The sequence below is a fragment of the Agelaius tricolor genome, unplaced genomic scaffold (genome assembly GCF_023055355.1).
Source record: "Agelaius tricolor isolate 1412-34295 unplaced genomic scaffold, bAgeTri1.0.p SCAF_3, whole genome shotgun sequence".
NCBI classification, from domain to species: Eukaryota; Metazoa; Chordata; class Aves; order Passeriformes; family Icteridae; genus Agelaius; species Agelaius tricolor.
Genome location: NW_027269263.1, coordinates 51,658,305 through 51,679,065, shown reverse-complemented (window position 1 = coordinate 51,679,065; position 20,761 = coordinate 51,658,305). Strand labels below are relative to the sequence as shown.

Sequence of the window (20,761 nt, the reverse complement as noted above, 5' to 3'; positions counted from 1 at the left end):
ACTATTTGCTTGATCATTCGTGACCTTTATCCAACTCATCATCCCTAATTACCAGGGTCCATCACAGGCAACTGGTCTCAGCTAACTGGAATACCTCCTATGCAAAGGGCTCAGTGAGGACAATGCTGGGTGCCACAGGAGAACATGAAGCTTCTTGGCCCAGTGCCTCTGGAACAGCTCAGTCATGGAGTAAGAAAATGGGCACTGCAGCAAAATCTCAGGGGCTAAATTCAGGACAAAATTTACAGTTGAGAAAGAAATTTTATTTCAAGCTTCTACGGGGGTATTACAAACAATAGAGAATAAAAACATTAAAAACTATTTAAAAAGTAATTGTCCCTTTAAAATAAAGATTCAAGCAGGTTTAACAATGAAGTATGCTATTCAATGAAGTTTTAAAAAAAAGATTTAAAAAGTATTGGTTTTGCTGTATTTGCTAATCCTTTATAAAAAAGCTGGGCATAAATACTTCGTGCATTCATATGCATTATTTGGTGTTTCATATTATATAACTTGGTACAGTATTTACGATATCACTGCAAAAGAGTTCAAACACAGTGCATTTATAAATAATGGAGCCATTATAAATCACATTGCAAACATACCTTGCCATTTTCATTGTTACAAATTCAGTATCTCAGTGAAGGTAGGAATAAAGTAGCTACAACAATCAATATCTTGACTTTATTTTTTTTTCTTTTTAATATAAAAATGCAGTTCTGGAAACCCACCCTCCTTCTTCCCCCTGCCCAAACATAATGCTTTACTTCTTAAAAATAAAAATAAAGTACTAATTCTATATACATCACATGTACCATACAAAAATGTATCCAAAGTTTCTATTGCTACCAAAGTGTTCTAAATTAAAAGTTACATAAATCCCCTCATTGGAAACAAAAGATTACAAGTTACCAAAAAACCAAATTACACACAAACCATCGAGTTATTTTATACAATTTCCAATACATTTTTCTCCCAAAGCAAGTTGTCTTCTCATGTGCCTGTATAAAAATGCATATCAATATATTTGTCAATTTTATTTTTCATTATAAAGCAAATTAATACATTTTCTACAATAAATAAAACACAGGGAGGCACACATATCAACAAAATTAAACCAATGGGAGATAAATGGGATATGGTTTTGAAAGAAATAATGTGCTTGCAGGCTTTAAGCCAGGTTTGTTTAAAACAGTAAGAACCTTAAATCATTTTGGGCAACAATGGAGTGTTTTTGGTGATTTGCAAGTGATGTACATAGTATAATTTTTATTGATGTCTTTCTCACAAAGTACCCTCCAAAATAACGCAACTTCCTTTCTTAAAATACATATTTGTAATTGTAAATTTACATCAATCTTAAATATGTGGTACTTTGTGCAAAGAGCAACAATTTACACAAACATTCAGAAGTCTTTTTCAGAAGCTACAGACCAAGGAAGAAATGATACAAGCAGCACCATACTGTATATGATTTAGGCAAACATATATTTGATGCCATTTTGATATTAGGCTTTAAGATCAACTAAACACCTCAAGCTGGAAGATGGTGCTTAGGTAACTTAACCTCAGAAAGAAAGAAAAAAAGTAAAAAGCATGGAAAAAACAAAAACCAATTCCCTCCCCAACAAAATTATAAAAGGAATTAAGGAGCTACTTCTAAAATCAGAATAAGTTAAGTGTTGAATATACATTTATGTACAATTATGAACACTATGAACAAGACATTTTAACAGGTTTAGTGGAAAATCCTCCAATCTACAACACAATAAAATAATCAATATGGCAATGGTGATTTAGAAGAATTGCTCAACTATTTCAAGTTTGCAGAACTCAGCCACTGAATCAACAATTAAGGGGTTGTATCTTCAATACATTCTTTTAGACAACGAGGTTCATTAGTAGAGTTCAAGTCTCTGTGGTATTTTTCATGCCTTGCTAGAGAATCTCTGTTAATCAATATCACTGAAGTCACTGACTGGTTCTCCATGGACTCGACTCAGGTGATTCATAGCACGATCAAAAGCAATTCTTACTGCTTTTCGTATGCTCGAGTTACGTCCTTCCATCATTTTTAACTTGTCTATGGTCTCATCTATCCCAAGGGGAACCATTTTGGATTTGGGAAGCCACTGCCTGTAAGAAAAGGGTAAAAAAATAAATCTGTTAAATACAGAATAAAATCAAGTCTGTCCAGAAATGTCAGGGCTACGATGCCATGTTTCTCATATCGCAGCTTTACCACCTTGAACATGATCAGCTTTGCCACCTTAAACAAAACAATTAAACACCTTTTACGATAGTGCTTACTTGCATTAAATATTTAAAGAACATGAAATATTAAGAAAATCTCTTCCATAAAACAGAGAATGTATTCAGTGATATGTACTTAGTGATTAAGTATTAATACAAAAACTTAGCCTAAAATACTGATGCAGTTAAAAGAACAGGCAGCAGCAACTAAGAATGGGCATGGCTCAAGATTCCCCTGACACAGTATTGTTTCTCCTCATTCTTACCCTTCCATTATTACAAGGAGTTTTCAGATGATGGATTTTTGCCTTACATTTCAGGTATCTCAATTTGGTCTTTATGGGGAAAGCTAAGCTGTCAAGGAAGTTCTGCTTTAGCATTTACTCTGCAGTATGAAATCCCACTAGCTCTGTATTCAGGGTGCTTTTCTGTTTCAAGCTCCATAAATGTCTTCAAATTCTGGGCATGGAGGAGTGATAATGGAAAAAGGTCTACATCCCATTCTTCTAGTTAAAGCATTCTAAATATTTACTTTAAAAGTATAAATTAAATTTATGTCATTTTCATAAAGGTTGACTGTAATCCTGTTTTCCAAAGTTACAGACATTGAGGAAAACAAAAATTAGGTCAATTAATGAATATATTTAAGATATACTACTGTAGTCTGCAATCCCAATCCTGCAAAAGGCAGAAGCCCTCCTTTTGTATAAAAACATTAGTTTGGGAGGGAAACCATTTGAAGCCAAACCAACAGGAGATCAGACAGTCAAATCTTCAAACATTTTCTTTTAAATGAATAAAATTGGCTATTGAAATATTTTCATTTTCTTAAAGGACTCTAAACTAGAGCCCTATTGTATTGAGCACACACACTGAAATAAAATGTGAAGAGTCAGTACAAGGACATGGACAGTATGATAACAGCATGAAAAGCATCAGCCTAACCATTATCAGTTTCAATACATGTCAGAGGAAGTTTTAAGAAGGTATTTTTAAAAGAAAGCTTTGCAAGTCCTCCAGCTATATAAGCAGGGAAGAAGAAACAAATATGAAAATCCATAGGGGATAGACACTGCTATTACAGAATGAAGGTGACAGATACCCTGCAAATGAATGAAAATCACAAACAGGGCTTCAAGACTACAAGAGACACAACAGAGATAGAATTATGAGTGCCAAAATAATCACAATAAAAGAATCACTACCAAAACAAGTTGGTGGGGTCAGGGTAGAGGGGAGGAAAGGGGCTGGAAGAAGTATTGAGTCTTTTCCTGTCCATCTATGCAGAGTACCCATTAGAGACAATGCACAATATTTACATGATTTAGGACCACCTGCACATAGAGGCTAATTAGAAAGTTTAAGCTGCAGAGGACTCCCCAGGTCAAGAAGCAATCAGAGCAATTATTAAGAAACTGACCAAGGAAAACATGCATTACATTGGCAACACCAGTAAGAGGAAAAAAAATGAGAAACAAGACTGAGTATGTTTAAATGCAGATGTTCTCTGCTAATAAAGGGAGAAGAATGCAGGCTCTTATGGAATCATGAGCAACTGAACAAAGATAATTAAGATGAAGTACCAATTAATTAAGAAAATAACTGAAGAACAGAAAAATTATGCCAAGAAATCTAAGGGGGCGAAAGAGTAAACATCAGTTATAAATTTTAAGCAGAAATTTATTTAAGTGATAGCATACTAGCACAGCAGGAGTCAGGAGAATGGCAGCATCACTCAATGCCACATATAATCATCTAAAGAGGAAACTGATAGCTAAAAGTAATTAAATTCAAGAGAAAAATGAGACATGGAGAGATTTACAGTTAGCTTGACCTGTATGGAAACTAGGAGAGGAGAGGGTCTACAGAGAACATAGAAAAGAAAAAGGTAGTTTGATGAAACGTAGATGAGAAGCTTCCATGTCTAGGAAAAACTCACCAAAACCAAAAACAACCCTAACAAATCAAAAGAAGACCAAAAAACCTAGTGTGTCTCCTCCTACCTCCCCAGAAAAACCCCACCAGCCCTAAAACTGAAGACCATGGGGGAGGGAAAGAGAATGTTTTGTTGTGTGAACTATCCCCCTTCAGGCTCTACATAGCATATTGCTGATCCCAAAATAAATGGAAATAGGGAAGATTTAATGAAAAAAGAAATTAGAAAAGGCTAAGTGAAAAAAAGTGTTAAAAAAGCATTGAGTTAAAGAGTATTAAAAATGCAAAGAAAATGCACTTGAGCAGACTGGGAGAAGAAGTGTTGTAATTCAGAAAGCAATGATGAAGGATAAAAGAGATAAATGTTAGACTATTACTTTTAAAAAACTTATGAAGCAATGAAGCAATTTCATCAGGTCAATAAATGAAAGTCACTTGTAAATAAAAAAGACTATCAATGACTTAAAATATTTTTTCCGAAACTGACAATAAAAAGGTATCTTTCAGTGATGATATATACCTTGGTCCAAAAATAGACTCAAATATGAAAGTTTAGCATTACAGTTTATACTTCCATAGGAATTATATCCATGGAAATATAATGTTTCATTTTTCTTCTAGACCAAAGGTACAGGTTCTTAAAATTTTAAGTTACTGCATCAAACAATACATTTCAATAACATACCAACTTCTTTTGTTGTCAAAAAATAGTACTAAGAATAGTTTCTCATCTGATTTGGTCTGCATTTGTTCTCCAATTTTCAGTACATCTAGAGGTGGCACTGGTATAGTAACACCGTTGTGATGGCCAGCAACACGAGGCATCTTAGGGTCAATAATCTGTAAGAGAGAAGAAAGGACAGTTCCTCACTTTTAAAATGATGTAATTCATTTTAAGAAGGTATTACAAATTAAGTTACAAGAAATAAATAATAAACTCAAGAGCCACCGGATAGAAATTGACTTTGTGTTACACACAACTTTTTAACAGAAGCTGAATAGGCACAGTGGAGACCTAGTGGCAGACTTGACTGAAAATGCCAAAAAAAGCATTTTTCACCCATATTGGTTCTTCTTAAAAGTCCCATTTGAATTCCACTTAGTACAACTTTGAGACTGACAAGCAGGTTTAGAATGAAAATGTCAAACCATGATTTCTAGAAGCTGTAACTAGCCTCAAATTTTAGGGTTTGAAATTTATATACCTTAAAGAACCAACCTATGTTAAAGTATAAGTATTTCAGTAAAATACATGCTCCATACTCAAACTCTGGAGCAAAAATTTAAAAACAAAACCAAAAAAGGTGTAACTTTCAAATATCTTGCATATCCAATTTAATGACTCAGCCTTAAGCAAAACATGCAGTTATAGTCACAAAGTCTTTCTAAACAAAACTTGAGGGAGAGACGGAATATGCTGCTCATGTTAAACTAACCATCCTGATGGAAAAATCCTTTGCAGGCAGCTCACAGCATTATGAAGTGCTTAGCTTCCACTCAAAGAAAGGTTTTTACTCCATGCCTGTTCCACCCATCCCCTACTCTATGAGCTCCTGTTGTTTTTCCACCATCCACATTGGCACCAATCTTAATCCACAGTAAACTAACTTTGGGAAAGAAATGAATAGAAAGCTAATACTGTGGGGAGCTCATAGAAATCAGAAGAATTTTCCTCTCTTGACAGAGGCTTAACTCCTCAATTAACTTATCCCACTCTCAGACACACCAATGCTGACATAGAGTAGAAGGCAGAAAAGGAACCCTTTGGTTTTCATCAGTTTAAATCTAGCACTAACATCTTTCAAGAGACAATCATCAAATTTTCAGCTTCTGACCCAAGTGTCTTTGAGTCACCCACTGCAGCTACTTAAACTCAAGTGCTCCGAATGCCACCTCCAGAGGTTTTAACCTGACTCTGTATGATTACATTGCACATTGTCTTTAGAACACACATGTTAAAAGTTGTGATTGTCCAGACTCATATATAAATCAAGCCAGTGTATGAACTGATCATATAACTCCAAAGGCCTAAACCCAAACACCTCATCAATATTTTCTCTGCAAGCTTTGATGTAAACAGAACTGTGTCTGTTTCTCCTTTATTAACACACACATATATGTATCTCCTCTGCTGAAAAACAGCTTTATATTTCCAGTACATCAATCACAATTGGCTGCAATCAGTCAGTTTATTCCAGCTATTGAGTTCTTTGTTTCTTTAATGAGCTGCAGCATCAAGAGTATATTTATACTGATTTTGCAGCAGAAATAATATATAATGTAGAAACAAAGACTACTGAGACAAGTATGCTGGTTTTAACAGGGATAGAGACAATTTTCTTCACAGTAGGTGGTATGGGGCTATGTTTTGGATTTGGGTTGAAAACTGCATTGACAACATAAAGATGTTTTTGTTAATGCTGAGCTGTGCTTACGCAGAGTCAAGGCCTTTTCCCCTTCTCACACTGCCCCACCAGTGAGGAGGCTGGGGGTGCACAAGGAGTTGGGAGGGGACACAGCTGGGGCAGCTGACCCCAACTGACCTTAGGGATAGTCCATCCCATATGACATCATGCTCAGTATATACAGCTGGGGGAAGCAGGAGGAAGGAAGGGACATTCAGTGTGATGGTGTTTGTATTCCCAAGCCACATGTAAAGGAGCTCTGTGTTCCTGGGGATGACTGAACACCTACTGCCCATGGGAAAGGTGAATGAATTTGCTTTGCTTGTGTGCATGGCTTTTGCTTTCCTTATTAAACTGTCTTTATCTCAACCCAAGAGTTTTCTCACTTGCACTCTTCCAACTCTCCCCCCACCCACAGGGAGTGAGTGAGTGGCTGCAGGAGGCTGCATGACACAGGAGTACTGCACATCTCAAAAGGCTGGCAGGGTAGCAGAAATTATTGACTTAAAATCTGGTACTGCAGGAACTTTACAAACTCAGTGCATAGTAAAGAGGGCAGAATAAACCACCTCTCTTCAACCTGAATGGGAATTTACCAATTAAATAGGTTTGTGCATGGTGTTTTCAGACCAGAGACAGTCACTACTGTACTTCTGGGAAGCTAGGCACTTACCAGAGCTGGGTAAGAGGGATATCCACTGCATTTGGCCCATACTACTTTTAGAGGCTCAAGAACAGATGTTGCAGCATCAGTTGAAATCCACATACTGCTATGCCCAACTTCTAAGAACAAAGAAATATAAAATTAAAATGTTCCAGAATGAAACCTCAGACAAATCTGCAGTTCTTGGTTTCCTAATCAATAGCTCATGTTCCTTAGAATCCAAATACTAATACCAACTTTCACACACATACCAATAAAAACAAGGTAGTATTCATAAGAGCTCTTTACATGATACTAATACTTTTTTCAAAGCCTACAGATAAAGAACAAGAGTTGAGACACTTCTAGAAATAGCATATTTAAAACATCTTAGTTCTTAGGAAGTGTTTGCCAAATTCCAGTAATTCTTTCCCTTTGAAAAAGCTCCAAAGAAAACATAAAATTATGGTACTCCAAATAACAGTTTCTTTTACTATGATGACAATCCTGTCACAGAGGTGATGATTTTCAAGATGCAATTTGCATGGTATGTATTTCCAAGTGTTGGATACCTGGATACCCACACTGAGATTAGCACCTCATAACTTAGCAATACTGGTACACCTTTCTATTCTTATACCTAAATTCTAACCTGCATTTTGATTTCCATTTATTTTTAACAAGTTTTCTTGGTCTCTCTGCCCTGCCCTTTCCTGCAGTCAAGTTAAAAAATGTCAAGAGGTTTCCAGGCAGCAGCACCAGTGTTTTATTTCTTCTCAAAAAGCAGGGTAATGAACAACTGGGTTTAAGTTACTGTGCACTTCCACAGAATCCTCAATTTTCTTCTCTGCTGCTCAGCAATGGATTGAAGCCTGAGACAGGCATAAGCCTTTCAGTCAACCAAAACCACAACTGGTGCCAGAGACTGATCAGAAGAGTAGGTTACAACCTCAAGATGGAACTGGGGGTGGTCAAAGGGGGAAAAGTGATCCAAGTTCATACTCTGTAAAGATCAGGCAGCACTTCCTGTATGGGGAAACCTGGTACCAAGATACTGTTCAGGGGCTGCAGCTGCACTTTCTTTCAGCAGACAGGCAATACTTACTGCTGAGAGAAAGTGCATTTCAAATGGGCATTGCTTATTTATAATGAAAGGTGGCATGCAGATACATGTTCTATCTTGACATTACGAAAACATACCAGGGTTTGTTGTTGATCTTAAACCATAAAAGTGGTTTAAGATCTTTTCAAAGTAGAAATAGCAAGAAAAAAGTATTTAAAGTGATCACATTAAAAAAAAATTAGTTCAGTCATTCTTCACAGTAAGTTCTGTTTCTCTGCTCTGTTGGTACCAGTTTGTATTCACATGTCAGTTAGAAAAAGCCATGAGGGTTTCAATTAATTAATCCTTTATTTACAGACTGTTTCAAAAAATATCTATGTAAAACTGTATCTGGTACATAAAAACAGTTCAAGTCCTCTTCTTCAGGACAGCTAACAAGAAAGAAATCTACACTATTCTCAGCTGTAAAGAAAATGGTATTTTAAGGCTGAATAGAAAATCATACATAAGCTGACAGGATGCATGCAGCCAGACTCAGAGACTTCTCAGGTGTACATAAAAGTAAGAGTCTCAGAATTCTTCCTAGTCAGAGTTCATTCCACATGGTAGTAAGAGGTTACTAATCTAGTACACAGGATTACTAATTTTCCTTTAAAGATCTGCAAAAGAAAACTCATCTTCTCTTTTTATTTCAAAACCTCTTTATTTCCTCAAGCAAGGAGAGAAAATTAATCAAAATCAGAGTCAGATGCTATTCTTTAAAAAGTCTTTCAAGAATCAAAAGCAGAATTCAGTAGTTTCTGGAAGGATATCAACAACACTTTCAGATGGCTTAATGTATTTAAGCAGTAAAAATAAGAATGTTAAAATCTGTCAAATAAATGGAAAAAATTATACACTACTATTAAGAATTCAATTATTTATAGTTACCAGCTGCAATTCTTGCTGCTTTGGCATAGTTTCCATTTTCAATGCATGATATCAGTTCACTTCGATCTTCCAGTGTGTGTCTCCGTATCAGGGCAGGTTTACCTTTACCACACTTTGGGAGACTAAAACTACAAAAGTATTAATATTAAAATCACTACTTGATAATTAACATTGCTCCTATAAATCAAAATTTTGAACGAGAATTTACATTTCATCAGTACAGGGTAAAATCAGTGGAGCAAGCTCTAAAAATATTTTGAGTAACAAATACAAACAACATAAAAGCCAAAGCTCTGGTTATTTTCATACACAGAATTGCCTGGTGATCAGCAAAAGACAGATCCACTGCTCCAACACTTCTACTACACAGAAAACACAACTATTCTCTCTTTAATTTTTCATTAAAAATTTCAGTCTTCCAATTGTGAAATGTCTCTTCTCAAAATGGGAAATTTGCTTTCTACACACTTGAGTTTTCTTCAAGAAATCACAGAATGTGAACAACAATTATACTGACAATTTGATCTAGAATATCATATTTAAAATAGATGCAATATAATATTATCTTTGTTTCTGAAAGCCTGTTTGACATGACTGCATTAACACTATTCCCTTAACCTGAACACATGAAAAAAGTCCTCTTTTTCTGGCTAACAGATTTACCCTATACTGTCCTGTATGTCCCATCCTCATAGCCCAGGACTGGAGACAGCTACCTTGACCCAGAAATCACTGTTCTTTCAGAAGATACACCACTGGTGATGGAGACATCAATGGTGGCAGAAGTGTCCATTCTGACAGTCCTGCCTTTAACAGCAGACTCCATGGAGAGAAAGTCAATACCTGGTACAGAGTTACTATCAACACTGTAGTACCTACCCAGCAACCCACAGGCTGACAACCTACAGTTCCAAAGCTATCAAACTACCTTTTTTGTGTACAAGACTCTGCTTTGAAAGTTGCTTCTCTATTGCCTTCACAAAAATAAACACACACATTTTTAGTGTTCCAGATTAGGAAGATAATTAAGCCAAGATACTGTATGTAAAAACATATCTGTATCTTTACAGAGCAAGAGAAGCACAGTCAGTTTAAAAATGTAACTGCCTGGATATGCAAAAACCTGAATTCAACAGAAGAATCGCAGCAATCCTGAAAGGTAACTCGGATCTGACATAACCGAGAAAACTGAAATACACTCTTTTTTCCAAAATTTATGCAATCTTCCAATGTGGGTCACAAGCACTATAGAAAACTGATATATTTAGTCTTAAATCTGTATTTCATATTTACAGTTTTACCTTGAGTTACACAAGAGACTGTTACTAGATGAAATACTAGATTCTGATGCACAGCGGCGACGAGGTTCAACTTTTCTTCCTGGAGTATCATCTAATGCTCTCTCTTTACTTTCGTCTCCAAAACCATTTGATAGACCTGCAGCATAACACAAAAAATAAACTGCATCAAACTGGAAACCACACCATTTTCATTAACAACCTTTTGTATTTACACAATGTACATAATTATTGTTTTGTTCTTCAAATATTTTGGTGTGATGAAAAAGAATGTCAATATTAACAAAATATGTTATTTCAAGAAAGTATTATAAATAGGAAGTTCCTGTTGTCCAGATTTTAAAAACAGGATGAACCTTTAGGTAAGGTACAAAAAAAAAAGGCAAGCAGAGATTGTAACATGGGAAATACTAACAGGAGTATCAAATCAGTCTTTGCAGTAATTTTAATCGTTTCCAACTATTAAAACAATCACGCTGCAAAAGCTAAGTAGAAAAAAACCCCAAGAAAATAAAATGTTACAAATCAGGCAGATTACCAAGTCAACAAAAGGCTATTTTTCAATGCAATGCTATGATCATTAAAATCCTTTTCAAACACTGGAAGTAAAGACTGATATGGATTTCTCCATGACACTATCTAATTCTTCCTGATAGGGTTTCCATTTTAGTAAATTCAGACTGACTGACACTGTGATGACTGTCTTCTGTCACCAATAATCAATAATATACATGGTACTGCTTTTAATTAGCCTTCCCCTAATAAAAGTTTACTTACATCAACGGATATTACATTTTAATTTCATAATTGTAATGAAAACATTAAAAAGGCTTTTAAATTACAATCCACTTATTTGATGGGCTGTTGCCAATCCTGCTCTGGGTTTGCTATACAAACAGTATTGTCCTTATTAAGCCATTTCTATACTTGATTAAAGAGGCAAATGAAAAGTTTTAAGATAGCATTCTGAAGACTTTCCAGGGTGTGTGGGAGTGTATGTGGAGGTGTGGACATTAGGTCTACAAGGAAAGAATCCCACAGAGACTCTAGAATACAATCAGAAATGCACTCAGCTAAAGGCAATGATACCCGCCTGCAGTCAGCCACTGCAAACTGTAGGCTACAAAGAGAACAACATTTTAAAACAAATTCAATTCTGGGCATGCCACTCCCAACACAAGAAAGACCTACCCCATCCCAGCCATCCTTACCACTACCAAAGACTTAAAGGCCATCATGATCATTGTACATGCAGACACAGTCAAACTAGGTTATGTAACATGCCCCTTCACATGCCCCTCCACAGAGCCTTTTACTGTAAAACAATTATGGCAGAACTTCCTTTATCAATTCTTCCAGTCTGTTTGCTACAAAGACAAAGGAGGCTAATAACTAAGGAACTTGAGCTTAGCAAATTACTTTTTACAATCCAGTAATTTTTCAAGCATTTCCATACAGTGACTTACAAGGTTTTTACCCTCCACCCCAGGAGACCTTCCATTTGGATTATCAACACTATTTCAGATTTTTAAGAGAAAGAGGAGTATATTTACTCAAGGTTCTGAAAGATTTACATATAAGTATTCCCTTTCATTGTCATTTAATTTACACTGTAAATATTCATTTTAGAGTGTTTGTTCTGTAACTCCTATATTTGCCTTTGATTTCCTACAGAAGAAAAATGATAAGGTAGCATTGTCCTGAGTGACAAGCACCAAACTATTAATCAGTGCTATTAATTAATCTTGTTCTCATTCTCAGCAAGTTGATAAAAATATCTGCAGATTAAGGAGGAGTTTGGTCTTAGACTGTGCTGAAACAGAACATGCTTTACGAAAAAGTGTATAGGGGAATTTAACTTATCACAGTACATTTCACATGGCATTTGAAATGAAAAGCTAAAAAAAACCATTCTGCAAAGGACATCTCCTACGTCTTTGCAAAAAGTACTTGTTATTCTTCAATATCCTGTCAGATTTATCTTTCAAGTGAGGTGTATAAACTGTTTTGTTTTCATCCTGCCACAAGCCGGAGACACATTACTCAAGTCATCGCTCAGGCATCTAGCTAATGTGAAGCAGCTATCAGCAGAAACAAGTCAGATCACAGACTGAATTTTAAACAGGAAGACAGATCAAGTAATGATTGCTGCCAGAACAAGGGCACAGCTCACATTTCCAGTGGACTGTGAAAATGGAAAGAAGTACCTGTGTTAAGAGAATGTGCAAAACATTTAACCATATAAAGCCAAATGTGACTTGGATGCTTATCTCTGCATACATTGGTTTTGTACATGCACACCCAGGACAAAAGGGGCAAAATAATATTTTTATTATTTCAATCAGTTTATGACTGTGCTGTCACCAAAATGGACATTTTGGCACTCTCAGTCAGTCCCTGGCAATGGTGGCTTCTCTTTGTCAACAAGTCAGTACCAAGAAATGGTAAGGAGCCAGTTTTCAGCAACACAGTGGACAAAGCAACCATGTGATCGCCTGACTGCTGAAGTTAAGAAACAAGGGATACAGCAGAAACATGCAACTAGAGCAATGGAGACAGCTCTCTGAGGTGGCAGTCCAGCCCTATTCTAGTTTAAATATAAGCTGTGAGTTCAATGACTCACTTAATTCACTTCAGATTAGAGTAAAAAATGTTTTATCAGTCTGTAGAATAGTTACTAACAGTGGTGTCCTGGTTTCTGCTGGGATAGAGCAAATTTTGTTCTGAGCAGCTGGTACAGTGATGTATTTTGATTTGAGTGTTGATAACACACTGATGTTTGAGTTGATGAGCAGTGCTGACAGTAAGTTAAGGACTTTTCAGTGTCTTATGCTCTGCCAGTGAGCAGAGGCACAAGAAGCTAGGAGGGACCATGGCCAGAACAGCTGACCCAAACTGGCCAAAAGGATATTCCATACTATGGAGTGCCATGCCCCATAGATAACATGATGGGAGTTGGCTGGGAGGGGCTGACCACTGCTGGGGGACAGAGCTGGGCATTGGTTAGTGGGTGCTATGCAACAGTATTGCGCATCACTTGTTTCTCTTGGGTTTTATTCATTATTATTATTATTATTATTATTATTATTATTATTATTATTATTATTTCATTTTATTCTTTTTCAATTGTTAAACTGTTCTTATCTCAACCCAGAGGTTTTACCTTTTTTTGATTCTCATCCCACTGTGAGGACCAAGGAGAGGAAAGTGAGAGAGTGGCTGGTTGGTACTTGGTTGTCAGCTGGGGTTAAACTACGGTAAGTGGGGAAAAAACCCCACTTACACATTTTTGACAAAAAAGGAATACTAAAGTGCAAAAGAATTTAGAGCTTCCCAGACATGTTTCTTTCCTGCTTGTGGAAGTATGAAAAACAAAGAACATGCAATCTATCAGCAGGAGTAATTTTCCTGAGCACCAAGCCCCAAATGACAGGAGCTTACACAATCTATGAGACTCCAGTTTATACAGTTCACGTTTCAGAAGGTATAAGGAATAGGCATTATTTTAAGAAAGGAAAAGCTCAAGCCTTATTTTAAACAAAACACACTCATATCTAGTCATAGATGAAATGGTTCACAAGTGACCTTGTAACTTGCCAGAAAAAAACTGAGGCAATAAAACCCAAGTGCTTTATGGTCGTAGCACTGATGTGCAAAAAAAGATCAGATACACTACACGATTTGGTTTCTGTTATATCATTACAAAACTATTTTCTCATGAATCATGAAACACCCAATGTCCTGTAGCTGCTAGAGTAAGTGAAATTAAAGATCTCCATTTGCTTTAAGGAACTTACATTTTATAGAATCAGTAAATATAACTAAGAAGGCCAAATAAAGAAAATCCATGAGACCTAACTCATCCTGCTTACAACTTTTCCACAAGCTCATGATTTTGTTAACTCAAATGAGCTTTCTCTACGGTCATGGAGTGAAATTTTACGTCAGGTACTAAACTTCTTACACATATTGCCTCCTCATCAATACCACTAAATGACAACCCTCCTCTTCCCCCCTAAAGTCCTAAAGATCAAACTAAAAGCCTTTAATTAGTGGTTCATTTCCTTTACTTTTCCACTCTGTTCTTAAGTTTCTTCAATAAAGCAGTCCACTCTCAAGAGGCAGAACTTAACCTTTTTCAATTAAAAAGGGAATTCTCAAACAATGAAGTCTGCTATCACTCTTAAATGCAGGGTTACTTCCATTTCTAATCTTAGCTCAACTTCTATTTACGTGGAAAATTTACTGCCTTGCAAATCACAGCATAACATAACCATTTTGAAAATAAAGAAATGCTAACTAAGAAGAAAAAAAGTAAGGCAAAGATGATCAGCCCAATACTTTTCCACAGGTCTCTCACTGCACTGAAAACTGTATTTATCAGGCAAAGTTTTAACTTCTTCTCAACAGTGCCAGTTTGTTCTTAGGCTGCATTTAAAACTTTCACTGACTACCTACATCAAGCAAGTTGGAATCCTTTTGCACATATTAAATAAATGGAATCAGGAAAAGGTAATTTCCAAAAGAGAGCAGAAGTTTGGAAAACATGATAGAGGAACAAAGCTCAGTATAGTCCAAAGAGCAGCACAGCATGTCCATGAATGCACAAAATGCTGCCCCAGAATACAGAATTGTACATTTCAGACTGTAATACACCTTACAGTTCTGCTGAAACAAAAAGAAAGAAGCAGAACTTGCAAAAAATTATTCTAAAGCAATTAATTCTGTACTATGCGTAGCTTGATGCAAAACCAAGCGCAGCAAAATTTAAGATGAAGTGCTCTCCCACAACTAGACCTGAAGGGCTGAAATTCAACCACTAAAAAACCTGGGAGTATTCAAACAATGACTGCACACAGTGCACCAGCACTTCTACAACACTATTTAGTCTCATTTTCAGTCGTGACTTGAGCACTTACCCTGAACACTGATGTTACTCTTCATTAAAATATATATACAGTAGAGGAAAATGTGTATTTTATTTAAAAAAACCCATAACCATTTTTTTTCTGGTAGGTTTCACTTCTCCAAGGAAGATGAGACTGGTTTTTCTGGGGAAGGGAAGAGGATGGATAGGTAGCATTCTTAGCTAATCTGCTCTCACAGAACATGTTGTGGGAATAAGAATGTTGGGACTGGTAAAACTCTGCGACCAGTGTGTGTCACATATACTACAACACGTACAACTTTGTAACTTACGGAAATGGGGCAATGTATTGAATGAAGAGCATAGTTTCATATGTGTCAAAGACTTCCTCCAAGAGTGTTCATTTCTATTTGTTTTTTGTTTTAAGGATGGCTGGTGTCTCCAACATGATCCAAATTAATTACTTCAAATGTAATTGTCTTTCTGCGCTCCAAAATGATCATTTAATTGAATTCCATTCCATGTTGAGGATAATAGAAAATAATTAGGATCCAAAGAGATAAATACCCAGCATGATATTAGTTAATATGAGAACCTGGAAGACAGTGAAAAAGTCATTAAGTCTCTCTGAAAGGAAACAGAGCTTTCAATTAAATAAGCCATCCTTACAGCAGTGTCCAGAGACAGTGAGAATGACACAAGTGTCCTATGTATTCTATCACTAAAACCTAAGGTTTCTAAAGGGACTATCTAAGTAAGTTTCACTTTGATTCAGGACTCTGTCTTGAAAAAGAAAATACTGAAAGTCATTGAAAACACAGAATACAACCTCCACGTGCATGATATGCATCAAGAACACAGCTTAGAAATGTAGCTAAAAATACCTCCAGTAAGGGTAAGAAAGGGGATGCCACTGATTTAGGGGGATTTATATATACAGATAAGCACACACAGGATAAGGGAATACTTGAAGGTAATAAATCATCAAAAGTTACTGTATCCTTGAAAATGCAAACCTTGGAAATGGGCAGACTGCAGAAACAGGAAGGCATCCACTAAGTTGTTTTTTTTTTCACAAGTAAGAGCATAAGACCCTAAGAGAAACCCTCTAAATGTTACTTCAAACAGTAAATTCTAAAGTGCAACAGGAATATTAAACACAGTTCTTCTTTTCAGAGTACACAGATGAATATCAGAGCACAGCAAAGCTTCCAGTACTTAAAACAGTCTTCAGTATGCAGACAAAATGGAAGCCAGTTACTCAAAGACTACAAAGCCTGGTGTGAAGAGTCCCCTTGGAAATAAAGCTTTTAAAACTTGGTCATGGCTAAAGACAACAAAGACAGCTCAGTATGAGCTCATGATGTGGCACCTACACACTAAACAGCAGTACCTTTCAAGATCCTAACCAGAAAATCTTAACCTTTAAAGATTTAAGTGACACAGAACAAATACAGTTTGGTGGCTCAATAAATTGCCTGTTTGATGGGTTCCAAAAGAATGCCAAAGAATTCATCTTGTAACTACTAATTTTCTTCAAATCTGAGAATAAGAACTGTCTCTGGCAAATCAGATGAGACTCTAATACAACAGCGAAATCTGATTTACACAACAGAAAGAAAAACTAATCAGAATTTATTAACTACAGCTTCTGTAAGATAAGGATCATACATTGCTTTGCATTACAACAGGATCTCTGTACTGCAGAATGAGTGCTCAGGGCATTTCAAAGCATGTGAGTGGGAGGCAACCTTAGTGGAGGAGTTTGAATACACTCCAGAAAACTCTGAAACGAAAAGAGAGCATACAAGAAGAAACATTTCTCAAAAAAAAAAAAAAAAAAATTACAACTTCTTCTAAGACAGTATCAGCTCTTCCAGTGGTAGACTGATAGACTGATGAAGCAGTAGAGTAGAAAATGCCATTAAAAAGTGCACACTTAAAATCTAAAAAATTCAAAACTAACTTTACAAACTGAATTCCTGAATCAGCTTTGGTTTATACAATTTATGACATGTAAAACAGATGACTGCAAAATACAAGCTTTAAGTGCCTGAATCACATACAGACCAATGGCATATCATCCAGGATCCCAGAAATTACTATAGAAAGCCAGTAATATTTAGGACCATTAATTCTAATTACCTTGGCAAAAATTACTTAAGAGGATTTAAGATCAGAATCTTTTTTCCAAACATTTTTTACTGATTTATGCCCAAACAGTTACGAACCTTAAGAAAGAAAAAAATTCTTTAAACATTTTCCATTTGAAGATTTTTACCTTCTCACCTACAAAATCCTGATATAAATGAAAAAATCTTTAGAGATTTCTTAAATATATTCTTGATATATATTATTTTAATTCACAACTTCCAAAATGAAAAAGCATGATAATTATTTATCAATACATTCCATGAAAATCCTAGTGCCTAGGAATCTTTCAGAGCAGCCCAGCAGGACCTGACACCTACAAAGAAAGGCTGCTCCATTTCCTAAACTGAGATGTTCCTGAATGGAACTAACTTTTGGAACTTACTAGCTACAGGATTTTACACAGAGCTTTTATCAACACAGATTTTTCTTCATTGAAAGTAAGGGTTTCCCTGTAATGGTGAGAACACAACTTTTAGGTATGCTATCCAATGAAAAGGGAACAGATAGACAGAAAACTCCAGAGCTCTCCTATGTAAGGAGGTCAAGCAATCTCATTCTATTAAAAATAAATAATTTAGCATTTACTTGCCTTTTACAGCTGTTTAGGAAAATTGGTGCATAATTTGTTCCTTTAGAGGATAGGGAACAGAAAATGAAACTGAAGTTGCTACTTGAAAGAAAGATCAAGGCAGAGATCTGCCACTCCTGAGATGACATACAGGACACCACAGTAAAATGTAAATCTTTTAATTACTTCAGTAAATTACTCAGCTGCATTCCCAGTCCTAATTTTCCAGGCCTTTTTTACCTTGAGAGGTACTTCAAGCAGGGAGATGAAAACTTCCTGTGATTCAGTATAAAAGATCCAGGGCTTTACAGCCTCCTTCTATGACAGCTTGCAGAGTACTTGAGGAAGTGCATGACCCGAGTCCTTAAGAGACTGAAACATCTTACTAAAAAATTATTCCAGCCTAGCAAAAATCAACAGTGTTTGCTATCCTAAGATTTTCTTCCTGGCTTCATTGACAGGATCTGGAAAGACCAAATGAGATGTTTCACTGCTCATGCAGTCAACCTGACAGTGCATGAAGCATCCTCAAGTGAAGAAAATCAAGAGCTATTAAAATACCAGCCCGGCTTTGCTATTTTTAGGCAAAACTGAACAAAAGAGTTAAAATAAGGCTGACTCGCATGTTCGTATCCTTGTATCTAATCAGATGAATCTATAGTTGCTTTTTTCCCCTCAGACATGAAGTACTTTTATCTTCAACACAGAATTTTTTTCAAGAACTCAGGAGTTAGCCATGGTTATCAACTGAAGGTTAGTTCTCGGCATCTGCTTTTGTCTTTGCTTTTTTCCAATAACAAGCTGCTAGGAAGTAATTTCTGAGCATTATTAAAGCTTTGGAGGGAAGGGAAAAAGGAAAAGTCAAGGAAGAAAATAGAATAAAAAGAAGGAGAAGAGAAAATGAAATCAAAGTGTGAGCATTACCACATTAGGATAGCATGGCCTGTCAAACACGACAGGCCATGCTATCCTAATCCAAACACTGACAGCATGACCAATGACCGCTGTTTTGGCAGCAACAGAACAAAGCAACTTTGCTCCAATTTTACCCATTCTTGAGTATTACATGTTTCTTTATAGGGGATATCTCCTTAATGTGTATACTTCCCCTGTGCACAACAAAGAAATTAGATCTGGGTATTACAATGAGAAACATAGCAGAGAGCTATTCAATTTAAATTATCCCCAAATACTGGGCTGTGTGTATGATACAGTGGACAACTACATGCTACCATAATTACTCTTTATGAAGGAAGTTCCTCTGTGCATGCAAATGCATAATCTAATCTCTTCTAATTGAATGGAAAAAGGGGAAAAGGAAAAAAAACCACCACAAACCACAAATCCACACACAAACCTCCTTTGAGAGGCATTAATCTGCAGTCAATCACACTGTGTAAACTGTCCCACTCTCTCCACTCACAGCAGAATGGGCCACAAGTGACTGGTACTTCTGCCTGCCAGGTTCAGTGCCTGATGCTGCTGTTGGAGCCACTGGATTAACCTTTTCTGTTGTCCACCTCTTAAATCAGACCTGTGGGTGAGTATGTGAGGGTTGGACTGGATAACCTTTAAAGGCCCCTTCCAACCCAAACTATTCTATGATGTTACAAACAGCTCAGCTCACTTGATCCACGTTGATACACTGTATGTCTGGGAAGAGGGGACTTCACCATATCTAAGCCTGTAAATTTGAAGGTAGGTCATCAGCCACAGCACCACGGCAAGTATCTTCTTAAATAAATTAAGAACATAACTTGCAAAAAATATAGTGTGGATCTCCAAATTCACTAACTTTTAGCTATTTTCAATAAATCCCACAGTTCTGTTTACCATCTGTACCACACAGAAAAAAATAGTCTTAAATGTCACAAATGAAGCACATAGGGGACTATGACATTTAATTTTTTACAAAGCCAAACCTGGGCCAAGAAATGAGCTAAGTATTAAAAAAAAAAAGAGAAAAATACAAAAAGCAGCACTAGAATACCGTAAAAGGCTCCACAATTCCTACAGCATCAAGAAAAACAGAAGGGCTTCCAGAAATATTTGTTTATTATTACAGAAGATTTGGTTATAATCATCTTGGAAAACACAGCAATTGTACGTTGAGTACTAATAATATCTTAAAAATAACCCAAAAGACATCACTTTCAAAGATATTAACATTTTCAAGGCCCCAAAAAAATTTCCAGAATACTAGTGTATAATGTACCTTATGTATGCACACATCTCACAAGCCTTGAAAAAAGCACCACATTGCCATTTATCCAGGTGTTCATCAACCCCCACCACTCTCAACTATATTGCTCAAAATTCCCCCTATTTTAATAACATAAATCAAGAAATAGGAAAAGGATTTTTCATCATCAGGAAGTTAATACTATGATTATTTATATGCAATAAAACCAGAAGGAGTGTTTATGTTCTTAAAAGACACTGTGAGTGTTGATTGGCATAAAATAGCTTCCTACCCCCTCTTTCTGCCTTATGCACTTATTTTATTCTATGTGTATTACAAAACTGCTCCCCTATCTCTCAAAATGTTCCCAGAAATTAAATTGGCAGAGATTTTCATAGGCCTGGCAGAACTCCTGGCTTAAGTTGTGTGGGCCAAAAAGAAATTAAGAAATGCAATGGGGTTA

At 36.2% G+C, this 20,761-nt stretch overlaps 1 protein-coding gene across 7 annotated transcripts in view; it reads right to left on the bottom strand.

Moving 5' to 3' along the window:
- Positions 1-241: 241 nt before the first annotated feature.
- The window catches only part of BRD1 (bromodomain containing 1), a 62,769-nt gene continuing 42,249 nt past the window's right edge, over positions 242-20,761 (bottom strand). For 5 of the 7 annotated variants that reach the window (XM_071423830.1, XM_071423829.1, XM_071423832.1 and 2 more), the window contains 5 exons: positions 10,531-10,666; positions 9,230-9,357; positions 7,267-7,376; positions 4,874-5,028; positions 242-2,136 (listed from right to left, as the gene is read on the bottom strand). In XM_071423830.1, coding sequence (XP_071279931.1) covers positions 1,953-2,136; positions 4,874-5,028; positions 7,267-7,376; positions 9,230-9,357; positions 10,531-10,666 — 713 coding nt within the window. In that variant the 3' untranslated portion in view covers positions 242-1,952. Of the gene's footprint in view, positions 2,137-4,873; positions 5,029-7,266; positions 7,377-9,229; positions 9,358-10,530; positions 10,667-15,778; positions 15,990-20,761 lie in introns of those variants that run through there. The other 2 variants (XM_071423828.1, XM_071423833.1) reach the window with 2 other exon arrangements.